Source organism: Meriones unguiculatus, chromosome 20, assembly GCF_030254825.1.
Source record: "Meriones unguiculatus strain TT.TT164.6M chromosome 20, Bangor_MerUng_6.1, whole genome shotgun sequence".
Taxonomy (NCBI): domain Eukaryota; kingdom Metazoa; phylum Chordata; class Mammalia; order Rodentia; family Muridae; genus Meriones; species Meriones unguiculatus.
In genome coordinates this window covers 46,471,174-46,483,745 of record NC_083367.1, presented here as the reverse complement: position 1 = coordinate 46,483,745, position 12,572 = coordinate 46,471,174, and the positions used below count along the sequence as shown (strand labels likewise).

General features: G+C 46.3%; 1 protein-coding gene across 1 annotated transcript in view; it reads left to right on the top strand.

Moving 5' to 3' along the window:
- Armc2 (armadillo repeat containing 2) overlaps positions 1-12,572 on the top strand; it is a 107,217-nt gene that overhangs the window by 23,481 nt on the left and 71,164 nt on the right. The window contains exon 5 of the mRNA XM_060373246.1: positions 4,247-4,448. Within this exon, the coding sequence (XP_060229229.1) occupies positions 4,247-4,448 (202 nt within the window). The remainder of the gene's footprint in view (positions 1-4,246; positions 4,449-12,572) is intronic.

Here is a 12,572-nt window from a genome sequence, read left to right as displayed (position 1 = left end):
TTACCACATCTTGCCTCTTCCCTGCCTTGCTCCCTTTAGACATGTCCTCAGCCCTTCCGGGGGGTTGCAGGGTTTCAACACAAGACCTTGGGAGCTGCCAGCTGAGTCTAGGGATGCCAGGCTCCTAGCCGCTGGTGCTGTTAGCAGACACCCTACCCCTTTCCATCAGAGGACCATGAGAAATGTTCGAATTCCAGGTCCCATAAAGCATTAAGAGGTCCACAAGGAAGGACATCAGATAACATCAGCCGCCTTGTGCAAAGTCCTTCAGAGGAGCTCGGGGCCTCAAAGAATGATGATTTCCAGAGGATGCTGCTGGCAAAATGTTAGCAGCTGTCCCTTGGGAGTAGGTCTAGAGTTCAGGCAAGTCAGGTCAGCACTGCTCATTCCTGGCCCTGTGGGGGCCTGGGCCCAGGATCAAGCCAGAGGGGCAAGAAAGCCATTCAAGACCAAAGGCTTTACAGTGTTCATTCAGCTTGTGTTTCCCTAATTGACCTGGCCGTGGAGACTCTCAGGAGCCCAGTTGGGCAAATACCAGTCCCTTTAAAAGGCAGAAAACCTTTTATGTAAAGTCTGGACAGCAAATATTTCAGGCCCTGCAGGCCATTCCATCTCTGTCCAGTATATTCAACTGTGCCATTATGGTATGGAAGTAGCCACTGCTCACTTATGGCCACTGAAATTTGAACTTTATATGATTTTCATTTGTCCTAATATATTGTCATTCACTTTAATTCCCTCTACTCCCACCCCAGCCCAGCCACTCAAAATTACAAAAGGCCATTTTTATTCTGCAGGTTATTATAAAACATGAGGCCAGGCAGATTTCCTGGCTCCTGCCCAAAAAGGGATGAAGTCCCGATTTCCTTACAAGCACATCTGTCATCTAGCCCTAGCGTGATAATGTACCAGGCCCCTGTCCAGCCTCTCCTTCTGCGTCCCAGCAGGAAAGGTGTAGTAGCTGGGCCAGCTTTACCAGTGGCGGCAGGAGCATGAGGCTCGTTGTTCATATCTCAGCAGAGAAGATGCAGGAGGCAGGCCCTGGGAGGTAAATCCCAAAGCCTGTCCCCTGGCAGCCTCCTCCTCCCATCGAGGCTCCGCCCACTAAACGTTCCCCAACCTCCCAAAACAGTACCACCAACTGGGAACCAAGTGTTCAGACACGGGAACCCCTGCTGGACATTTCCCGTTCAGACTCTAACAGTGCACCCCCAGGGAAGCCCACTTCAGTCCCCACACTCCCAGCTGGCTCAAGCTGCAAGCAGTATTATTTGCTGGGTTCAGTGCAAAAGACAGATCTGGAGAACTTTGTTTAAAAACCAACATTTTCAACTTTTAGCCAGAAGGTTAAACGGAGCAGGGCATCCACCTGCCCTACACAGGTCATGCGTGCTGGATGCTGGCCTCAGCTTGGGACTTATGTTCCTGTTTGTAGAAGTTGTTTGTTTCTTACGGATGCCTCTGAGACCACATCGATTCTCTGCATTATGCCCAGATCCACTCCCAGCCTCTGCTTCATCCTCTTACACCTCGCTACCTGTCCAAAACGCTGGACTATATTTATTCCAGCACATCTGCCTCTGTGTCTCCCTTACTAGATCAAGCAGCTACTGTTGGCAACGTGCTTTCCCCGTGTTGCTTGTGCTCTGTAGTTGTGCAAAGGGTGCCTGAGGCAGACCTGGAGGGAGGTGCCTGTCTCCTCTTGAGGTTTATCCATGGTCTACAGAGGAGTTTACAGGTGTCCGCATGTGTTTCAGGGGACACTGAGAATCATGTGTACTCAGGGGCTTTTGGTTTACTCATTTGCCTGTCTGTTTTCCAAGTTTGGGTTTGTTTTTATAAATATATATTATTTTGTTTTTGTGGATATTTTTGCCTGCCTATGTGCCTGGTATCTCTGGAGACCAGAAGAGAGTGTATGAGCCCCTGGAACTGGAGTTACAGATAGCTGTGAGCCCCCGTGTGGGTGCTGGAAATCAGGTCCTCTGGAAGAGCAGTCAGTGCTCATAACTGCTGTGCCACCTCTGCAGTCCTGCTTGTTTGTTTTCTGAGATGGGCACTGTAGCCCAGGCTAGCCTTGAACTTTGAGCAGTCTCCCAGCCTTCGCCTCCGAAGGGCTGAGATTACACTTGTGTGCCACTGTGACCAGCTGTGCTCAGTCCATGGCTCTCCATCTGGAGTCAGAGTGTCAGCCCAGCTCTCCTTTGTGGGAACAATGACAGGTTTCTTAAGTACACATAGGGTGAGTGAGTAAAGGAAATACTAAAACCAGAGTGAGAGACTGACATGCGCTATAACCTAAAGCAGCATGCGCTTCATAAATGAGCTGAGAACAGTTGATAGGTAGCTGTTTAAGGTGGTGTGGTACAGGGCACAGGCCAGCGCTCAGGGTTCTTGGGCTCCAGTGATAATGACACTAAGGCCAAGTTCTTACATCGTACCAGTCCCTGCTCTAGGTCCCATCAGTTAACTCTTACTGCGTGCCCCAGATGTGGGGATGGCTGGGGAAAGTGAGAAAGTCAAGCGCTGTGAACCCATTTCAGAGCTGATACTCGAGTGGTTGCCCTTGAACTGGAGTCTGATGGAACTTAAGCCGAAGCTCTTACCCAAACACACAAAACACACAAAAGCAAAAGCCCCAAGCCAGGCAGATGTGCTGGTGACCTGGAGGTTCCACTCTTTGTTTGATGCCCTTAGGTCACTTTACATCACCCCTTCCGCTTCTTCATTTTCTCATCGCAACCAATCTTTCTTCTCAAGACAGGGTTTCTCTGTGTAGCCTTGGAACTTGCTTTATAGTCCAGGCTGGCCTCAAATTCAGAGATCCCACAAGTGCTGAGATTAAAGGTGTGTGTACCACTACTGGGCTAGCTCCACCGGGCTTTAAGGTTCCTTCCAACAGGCAGAATGTGGTGTTTTGAAAGCGGGGGGGGGGGGACGGGACTGTTGGGACGGGCAAGTAGAAAGGGTCCTTGTCTTCCTTGGCTTCTCTTTTGCTTGTTTCTAAATGAGTACGGAAAAATTTGAAAGTGTTTCTCCACATGAAGCTCACTTCATCTCCACCCCCATCGATACTAGGGAGATTTATCCTCTCTTCCCTTTTGGGGCACACTGGGCTAGTGGCCAGTGGATGACAGGCCACCCTGGTGTCCCTTGTCTGAAAGAGAAGTTGCATTTCCAGTAGAAGAGTCTGCATGCCTAAACTCGGCACGCCTTCCGTCTCGAAGGTGGGCTGGGATCCTTGCCAACCTGCCCACCTCTCTTTGAGGAAGCCATGGTAATGGGTCACAGTGTTACTGCGATGGGACCCTGGGACCAGTAGCCCCTCTCCTCCTCCAGGACGTCTCTCCAGGTCTTCCTCCAGCGCCCTAGGCTCCCTGCTACCTCAGAGCCTTTGCACCAACTAGTCGCCCTGCTCTGAGCACTATCACCTTCTCTCACAGCGGCGAGTGTCCCCCTTCCTTGCTCTAACGGCCTCTACCCATTAAAACTGCTGTCTTCCTCTCAATCCCCTTCTCCACTTTTCTTCTTCCGATTTCTGTTTGCATGTATTAAAACACATTGTGTACTTTAATTGTGATTGTATACTACTATTAAAAAGACCTATGTGCTTGTACTTGACACTATAAATTAACATATATACATATATATGTATATTTGTATGTATATGTATATATATACATATATATATGTATATTTAGTGATATGTGTATATATATATATATACACACATATATACATACACACACATACACACACACACACACACATCACTAAATCTCATGTATCTCAGACTGGCCTAGAACTTGCTCTGCAGTAAAGACTAACCGTGAACTCTTTAACCTTCTCCTCTCCCTCCCAGTTGGCTGGGATGACAGATTTCTGCTGTCACATTCAGTCACAAATTATTTTGAAAGGGAAAAATGCTAACTTTATGTTTAAGAAGAATCACTGTTATGGGGCCCAGGAGTACTTAGGAGGGATGGGTAGTTTATAAACTTAAGTCCCTGTGTTTTCCTCCAGGTAAACTCCAATAGTTAATATGCTATTCATTTTTTTTATCCTCAGAAATGATGGTGCCAACCCTGAAATTGTAGTAGAGTTTTATTATGTACAAAGAAGCTTTGGCCATAAAAGCTCCAGACTTGATTACAAGCAGTGGGTGACTTTTATGTAAAGCTATAGACTGCAAACAAAACAACGAAAATAAGAAATGTGCTGAGAAAACATTTCCTTGCTCTTTCAGCAGAGACCATGGAGGAATCCAAAGAAACTGTTACCGAGGGGGGCTCGACAGCAAAAACAAATGGGGCTTTAACAGCACCAAATGCCACCGCCCACTCACAGCGTCACCCAGTCCAGCTTCCCTTTGACCAAGGCTTCAGAGAAACCAAAGAGCAAGTCATGTTCACGGAAGCATCCCCGCCGTCTCACCTCCGAAGCAAAGGGTCAGTATTCTTTGTTGTGGATTTTTGGGTCACTCACCGGTGACCCATTTTTTGTCGTCACTCACCGATGGCTGTCTGTCTTATGTAGGAGATTGCTTTGCTCTCTCCCTGTTAAATAAGCACGTTTGTAAGTTAACGCCTAATAGGAGAGGGGGTTTTTTGTTTTGTTTTGTTTTGTTTTGTTTTTCCTCTCCTTCTGGTTGAAAAGGGTTGGCTTTTTCCTGTTTTGTCTTTAGAAACCCTGCTAAGGGTAAGAGCCAAAATAATGCACCATAGGCCTACAGATAAAGGTGAAGAGGGATGGTCTCAGCGAGGCCCTGAGTGACTGACGAGGAAGCCTTCTGTGTGTATTATTTGGGGTTCTTGTTCAGCTTGGTGTCTCTCATGACTTTCCTTCTGCTCTAGTCCACAGTTACACACTTCCCAAGAGTGGACACTTATGTTATTCTCCAGTAGAAACTCGGTTTAAATATTTATGGTGCTAACTAGTAGCTAAAACAGGAGCCTCCCATGGGGTTGGTTTGCCCTCATACATGAATGGCTGGGAATGATTTTATGCATCACTTTTCTTATATGGAGCTTCCTGGAAGCATGTTCTTACCACACTGAGAGTTTATGGAGAAAACAGGATACTGTATGGGGACCATGCTCATGCTCAACCTGGTGCTTTCCTAAAACCTTAAACCTAGAGGTCAGAGTATGAGAGAATAGTCACGATGTTAAGTAAGATAAGCAGGGTCACTCAGTTAAAGATCTCTCTCTCTCTCTCCCTCTCTCTCTTTTTCTAGAACTTTCCATTGGGTCATCATGGATAACTGCCCAGTTCAAATTTGTTTAACAAGATTAAATTCCACAGGCCATTTTAGGACCCAAGCCCTTGTTGCTCTCATCTTAGATTTTGGATCTGACATTGGCTCTTCTGCATGGACCACTGAACCCCCCCCCCCATCCCCACGCCCCTCCCCACCCCCGCCCCCGGAGTGGCCACTGGCAGCTTGTTCCTTTAGCTGAACTGACCTTGTCTGCCGACACAGCCTAAAGAGTGTCACACGGAGAATTTATATTAGGCAAACTAGAAGCCCTCGTGGTGTTGCTTTGCATGCAGAACATTTTTCAAATTAAGGGAAAGATGACATAGCTCCTTAAGTGGAAGAGAACAACGTCAAATTAGGACTCTTGGAGTCAGAACACAAGACATCAGACAGGCCCTAACAGACAGCCTTTTTCCTGTTGGTGAGTGAGATTCAGGCTGCGGAGCCCATGGCCCCAGGATGAAAGGCAGCGGGGCTTGTGCCCTACACAAAAAGAGATCATTTATCCCGCTTCACCCATCCACAAACAGACAAGATCGAATCCATTTGTTTGTTTATTTCCGTGAAACTTCAGATGTTGTGAAACAATCAGACACGCCAGGGTTCATTATGCCTCTGTCTTTCTGGGACAGCAGGGGCATTTTAGTGACATACTTTATCCCACAGACAGCAAAGGACAAACCAACCCATTAGGGGCCGGACAGGCGCTTCCTCCTGCCTGTTCAAAATACCCACGCTTTGGCAGCATCTCTAATTATTTTCCTTTTGTCTCATGGGATGGCTGTGTGGAGTTCAGAGTTTGCTCTCAGCAATAGTTCTGAGCTCTGCTCCCTTCCAGCACTGGGTGGAATTTTCTGAAGACATGCCAACAGAAAAGTTTATGTGGTGGGATTAAAACAAACGAGAAAATGGAAACTCTTAGCAATTCTCTCATTAATTACATTTGTGGATCAGTCAGGGACACTCAATAATTGTTTCTTGTAAACATTTAAGTGACTGTAATTCCAAGAAATGGCCTTCACTAAACAGTGGAGTATTCCCATGTTTGCTGGGTGCACAGTTAGCAAGGGGTTTTGTTGTTGTTGTTGTTTATTTTTATGTTTTTGTTTTTGTTTTTTTTTTTATCCTAATCCTGAGACTGTAAAGTGAAAAAAATGAAGATTCTTGTTAGTGAGGTGTGCTGGCAGGAGACGGTAGATAAGGGGTGGAGTTGAGTGTAAACCGAGGACAAGGAGGGCAAGCAGATGGACGGGACAGAGAAAAGGAAGGACCAATTACTCCCCAAGTGGGGACCTCTTGGCTTCTCTGGCTCAGGAGAGGAAAGAAATAGTTTTTCTCAGCAAACCTGCATTATATACCTTTAATCTAAAATATGGGTAATTCTGACATTTGAGATGTCCTAGAGTTTAACTTTGATGCTTGTTATCAAAGTTAATTTTTGCTTAAAGAATATTTGCTTAAGCAAGGTAGCGTCAGAAATGAAGTAGTGGAACCCTGAGAGAGAAGCTGCTCCCAATCACTCACACAGGGAGTGTGTGTGTGTGTGTGTGTGTGTGTGTGTGCGTGTACTAGTTACTGTGATCTCCACGTGTCCATTAGAAAGCCATTGGAGGTGTAGAAGGCCTGTTCCTCACCCACACTCCATTATTTCCTACCTTATTGCCACATGGATTGGAAACAGAGCTGGCATTTTGTAAAAATGTGGGTGCCTGTCTCCACCCACTGCTTTATCCAAACCCCTTTCTGTAAATGTGTAAGTACTTCTTAGGGCTTTGTCAGTGCTGTTCAAATTGTCGTGGTTTGGAAATGAGGGCTGGGGAGGGCAGATGTCGTCATCAGTGTCATTACCTGGGAGTGGATTATGGGAACTGTGTGGACTGGTCCTGGGAGCCAGAATCTCTGGACTCAGGTTCCAGAGTCTCCCTGCCACTTGGTTTAGTTGTACACCCTTGGCAAGTCACACAACATTCCCACAGGCTCTGTTTCATAGTCTATAAGATGGAGGTGACAGATCCTATTCTCCTTTTCCTTGGAGCCTCCACTACAGGTCACCAAGGCTTGAAAGCTGTGCCCATAAGATGTCCAGGGCCCTCATCATGGCTGGAATAAAAACTAAGAGCCTAGGTGGTAACACAAACTGACCTTAGGGAGGTAGACACAGGAGGGTCAGGATAAAGACCAGTCTCCCTTGTGGGTCAAGTTGGAGGTCATCTGGTGCTATATAAAACCCTACTTCAAAAACCAGTGAAAGGGAGGAGGAAGGAAGGAAAGAAAGAAGGAAGGAAGGAAGGAAGGAAGGAAGGAAGGAAGGAAGGAAGGAAGGAAGGAGGGAGGGAAGGAGAGGCTCCTGGTTAAAAAAACAAAAGCATGCAACAACAACAAAAGCAAAAGCAGCAGAGATTTAAAATCAATGTTAATGAAATAGGAAAAAAAAAAAATAATGGCTCCAACCCTGAACCATGGACTTCAGCTTTGCCATGGGGGCCAAGCTTGCTTGCTTTGCATGTGATAAATGCCTGGGCTTTGTTGGGGTGAATGCGGGCCATTCCTCTCTGGCCTGACCTCCCGGGACCTGCTAGCAGTGTCCAGCTCTAGAGGCTGATGAAGAAATAAGCACAGTCTCTGTAAGTCAGCCAGGCTGCCGGGCCTCTCTGGGTTGTGCCAAGGCTTTTGAGGAGGGTGGCCTCTCTCCAGGCTCTCAAGCTTAAGATGACCCCATGGAGAAGGAAGCCCTACACAAGCAGTCAGAGCCAAGGACGGAGACAGCAGTCAGATTCAATGATGGTCATTAGGCTTCTGGGTCCACCTCTACCTGACAGCTGACTTCCCAGCCAAAGAATCCCTCTTTCCTCCTTTCCCTTCCTTCTTTTCTTGGGTCTGGGATGGGGGCAGTTTATATACCTCAGATTAGGATTTTACCTGGAACATTACAGTCCAAAAGTCTAATTAACTTCCCGGACTCTATGAAATCTAGATGAAAACCCAAGCGAGCAAAGGGTTGAGGCACACCTCAGACTCTGAGAAAGTGTCATTAGGAGTGAGTCTCTTTCTTCACTAAGTGGCCTGCAATAGGAGAGATGAGATCTAAGGGTGTGGGCGGGCCCCAGAGAGAAGTCAGAATGCACCAATGGGAGACTCCATTCAAGATACAGATCATGAAATGACTGGAGGGTGGGAGGGGCAGGAGGGTGACATGCAGGAGAGAGGGCCTGGGAGGGATGGAGGAGAAAGAGGTTCAGTAAACGAGAACTGCAGGATGCTGTCTATCATGAAAGAGGGTGGTGTGTGTGTGTGTATGTGTGTGTGTGAGTGTGTGTGTGTGTGTGTGTCAGTGGCTACTCTACACACACCAGTGGAACAGACCTCCCTAAGTCGACCAACTGTTCAACTGCTTCAGCTTCACAAGTAAAGACAAATAGCAAAAGGATACAAACTCTCCTGGGACTCAAGCTTAGCTCTGCGAACACAGCAAAGACAGAGGAAGAAAATGTATCACTAAAGAAAGGCACTAAGAGTCTCAAGCGTTCTTCATCATCTCTCGAGAGGTCCAGATGGCTCAATCATTTATTTTGTCTTTGTGGGCAGGGGAGGGGGAGTTGGAGCGCTTTGGCTTGCAGAAATTCCAGTTGGAAATCATAAGCCCACAAGATCAAAATAAACTATAGTACTCAAAAAGGAAACGCAAGAGAAATGCATGGATGGAGAAAAGAAAGCTACAGAGAGACTTAAAAATCAGAACAAAAGAAGCTGCAAGTGTGAGCTGTAGTGGCCAGGCCAGAAAAAATCACACAAAAAGAGTCAGGAAAGGGTACAGCTAGGAGGATGAGTAGGGAGACTGAGAGGGAGACTGAGAAGGAAGAAGCCTGTGGTTTTGAAGAGAATCTCCCTCTCCTGCAGGTCCCTTCCTAGCAAGGTCTTAACGTGGAGCGGAGTACCAGGCACTCCTATTTTCTCAAAGTGTGCAACAACCCATGGAAAATCAGAGCAAATGAACAAAAGAAAAGACAAATCAGGACATACTAAATGACAACTTTCTGCAGTAGAGACTTAAACGTGAGGCTCAAATGGACACTCAGTGTCCCGACAAAAGCTGGCATTGAAAAATTGACAAGGCATTTGCAGCCATGCTCACACTAGATGTGCTCTGTGGTTGTTGGTGGGATGATGTGACAGCATCTTGTGGCTGCTCAGGCCGAGCGAGCAAGCCACGTGAGAGGAGAGAGGCAGATTGGCCTCCTGCTTTAGCCAAGCACCATTCCGTGGCAGAAGAGAGGGGTGTGGGATCTATTACCATACTGGCATAAGGAGAGAGACCAAGAATTGTATCCTCGGTCATGGGTCCTTCCCTGGAAAGGCGGCAGATGGACACGTTTAGATATTAATGAACTTAGGGAAGTATTATTCATTTCCCCTCTTGAAAATTCTTAGATAACAGAATGATGAACGAGAATTCAAAATGTTAAATTGAAAAAGCTCTGGTAAAGCGTCCGTGGTGAGTACTGACTGCTTTCATTATTAAGACTGAACAAACCTGAACATGATTGCTACAGAGCAGAAACCTTGACAGTGCGGTCAGGGCGGTGACGGACACACCTTTAACTCCAGCACGTGGGAGGCAGAGGCAGGCAGATTCCTGAGTTTGAGGCCAGCCTAGTCTACAGAGCGAGTTCTGGGACAGCCACGGCTACACAGGGAAACCCTGTCTTGAAAATTCCAAAAACACAAAACAAAACAAAGACAAAACAAAACAAAACAAACAAACAAACAAAAACCCGTATGTGGGAGGAAGCGTGAATATGAGTCTGATGCTGAGAGAGTCTCACAGTGATGGTTTGAGCATCCTAACGTCCTTCATTATTTTTTAGCAAGATCTTTTAGAAATTAACATCTCTTGGGAAGAGTCATTTCACCTGGAGCTCTGCAGTTCCTATAGTTCCACCTCAGTTTCTGTTTTCTCTGTTAATTCGCACAAACTTAGACTTTTTCATTACAATAGCATATATGGTCTGATTGTATTCACTCACCTGCCCATCTTCCCCGTCACCCACATAATAGTGATGTTTATTTGTGGGCTGTGGATTCTGGGAAGATTTTTTTGTGTGTGTGGTTTCGATGATTACCTGGCTTTTTCAAAATAATGTTACACACACACACACACACACACACACACACACACACACACAATGAAGTCATTGTTCTTTTTAAAAAGGAGGATAAAGCGCTGAAAATTTTTCCACATGGAAAACATGGGCCAGAATGATCACACAGCTACAGTGCTCTGACATTTTCCACTTGTTAAGTGGTGCGGTATGAAAAGCCGGGCTTTGAAGTGTGTGCCTCAGGGGCATCAGGTTGTGATGCTCAGGTGTGGCCCCGGGTAAACATTGGAAGCACAGAACCCCAGGCCCAGATGCCCCGCCCCCAACACACACACTGAGTTTGAGTCAGAAAAGGAAGGTACCAGCACCTCCTGATGGCCACACTCCAAAATTACTGTCAAAAGTGCCAGGACTGCAGAGCAGATGAAGGGCTAAATGAAAGTCCATTTCTTGCTTTTGAGGATGAGGTTCATTGGAGCCCAGCTGGACTTGTGCATTTGTGTACTGTCTGTGACTCAGTCACTCTACAGTGATGACCCTTTGTAACTGAGAGTATGCAGTGACAAATTACAGACTGATTTCAGTCTGTACGTCTTGGAGCCATTTTTGAAGAATGAAATATCTTATTCTTAAGACAAAGCAAACTTCTGTTCAAATCTTGCATATTTATTTTTTGTTATAATTATTATCATTCTTTAAAATTTCCTTTTCTCTTTCCGTAGATGCAACTTTTCCTTAAAATATCACTGGATTTTTTTTTTAAAATTCCAAGACTAATTATTATTATTACCAATATTATTTTATTACCATTTATCGCCTTAAAGAAATGGCCAACAAGTTATAGCCAAGGAGCCAAATCTGTTTGTCTATATGCTCTAACTTGTTTTTATTTATACAGTCTTCATGCTAAAAAATGGCTTAGGTATTTTTAAACACTGCATTTTAAGTAGTTTTGGAAACATCTATGTAACAGCCTTGACTCTGTCACTTGGTCCCCTAATTGTAAGATAAAGTACCAGCTGGCCCTTTAAGAAAACATTCGCCGATCCTTAATTGAATAGCTGTCATCCTAATAACTAGAAGAACTGTCTTGAATTATAGCAAAATCTATATTTTTATGATATTTTAAAGAGCTATTATTTTGCTTCCTTGGGGCATTTATGGTCCAGGAGTAGGTGTGGCCAGGGTGATTGATGGCCGCTGCATCCGTGGATGGGCCTCGGGGATGCCGCCCGCCCTTGCACAGCCTTGCCCGCTACAGTTGGTTCTAGTATTTCAAGTGAAATGCAAGACGCTTGGCAAAGGCCAGGACAGGAGGCTGCCATGTCCTGAAACCCGAGAGCCGCGGAGGAGAGGCCCTGAGAAAACGGAAATTTGCTTTTCGCTAGGACGTTGGCCTACAGCCAGGGCACAGCTAAGAGCACTGCAGTAATGACAGTCCCTGATCACGCCGTACCGAGGGCCCACACTCCCAACAGTAAATGCCACCGCCGTGTAAGCCCTTGAGAACTAGGTTTCCGTTTGTAGACTGATGCCCTAACTTGTGGCATGGTGGTTCTTTCTGCCTCTGAAAAGAATTTTACAGAAGAGCCAAATGACTAATTTCCAGATTTCTTTTTTTTATTTGGACACATCAAAGAAAACTCCAGTCATTGTGAAAAATTTAATAATGCAGTTTGATAATATGGAGCAGGAAGCTGGGAAGAATGGTTCCTCTTGATGACTGAAATGGGACCCAAATACATCTATCCGATGGGCAGGAAATGGCTGCCAGTGCGCTGCTGGAATTTAATAACGTGCAAAGGTCTGGAGCATGGGGACATGTGCCTTAGCTGCCCACGTGAGAAAAAGGAATCGGCTAATGGTGGCTTGTGGCCCTCTGCCGTTGTGGCATCATTTAAATCGTCTGTCTCCTCTTCCTCTGGCCACGGTGTGAGCGCAGAGCTGGGGGGTCTTTTCAAAGGGATGCAAACAGGCTGGCTGTAGACAGAGGTGTGAAAACACAGCGCTTGGAGGGCTCAGGGCTGCAGAGTGCGCATGAGCGGGTGAGCTTTTTGTTCCAGATCTTTCTGTCTTTCCAGCAGCCTCTCAGTGGGAGCACCGTGGTGGGAGCACCGTGACTCATCTTCCATACAGATGAGGAAACCTGCTTGTAGTTAAAAACTTACACCCGCACAGCCGCCAGGGGGGTTGTAAGCCACCAGAGGCGGCGC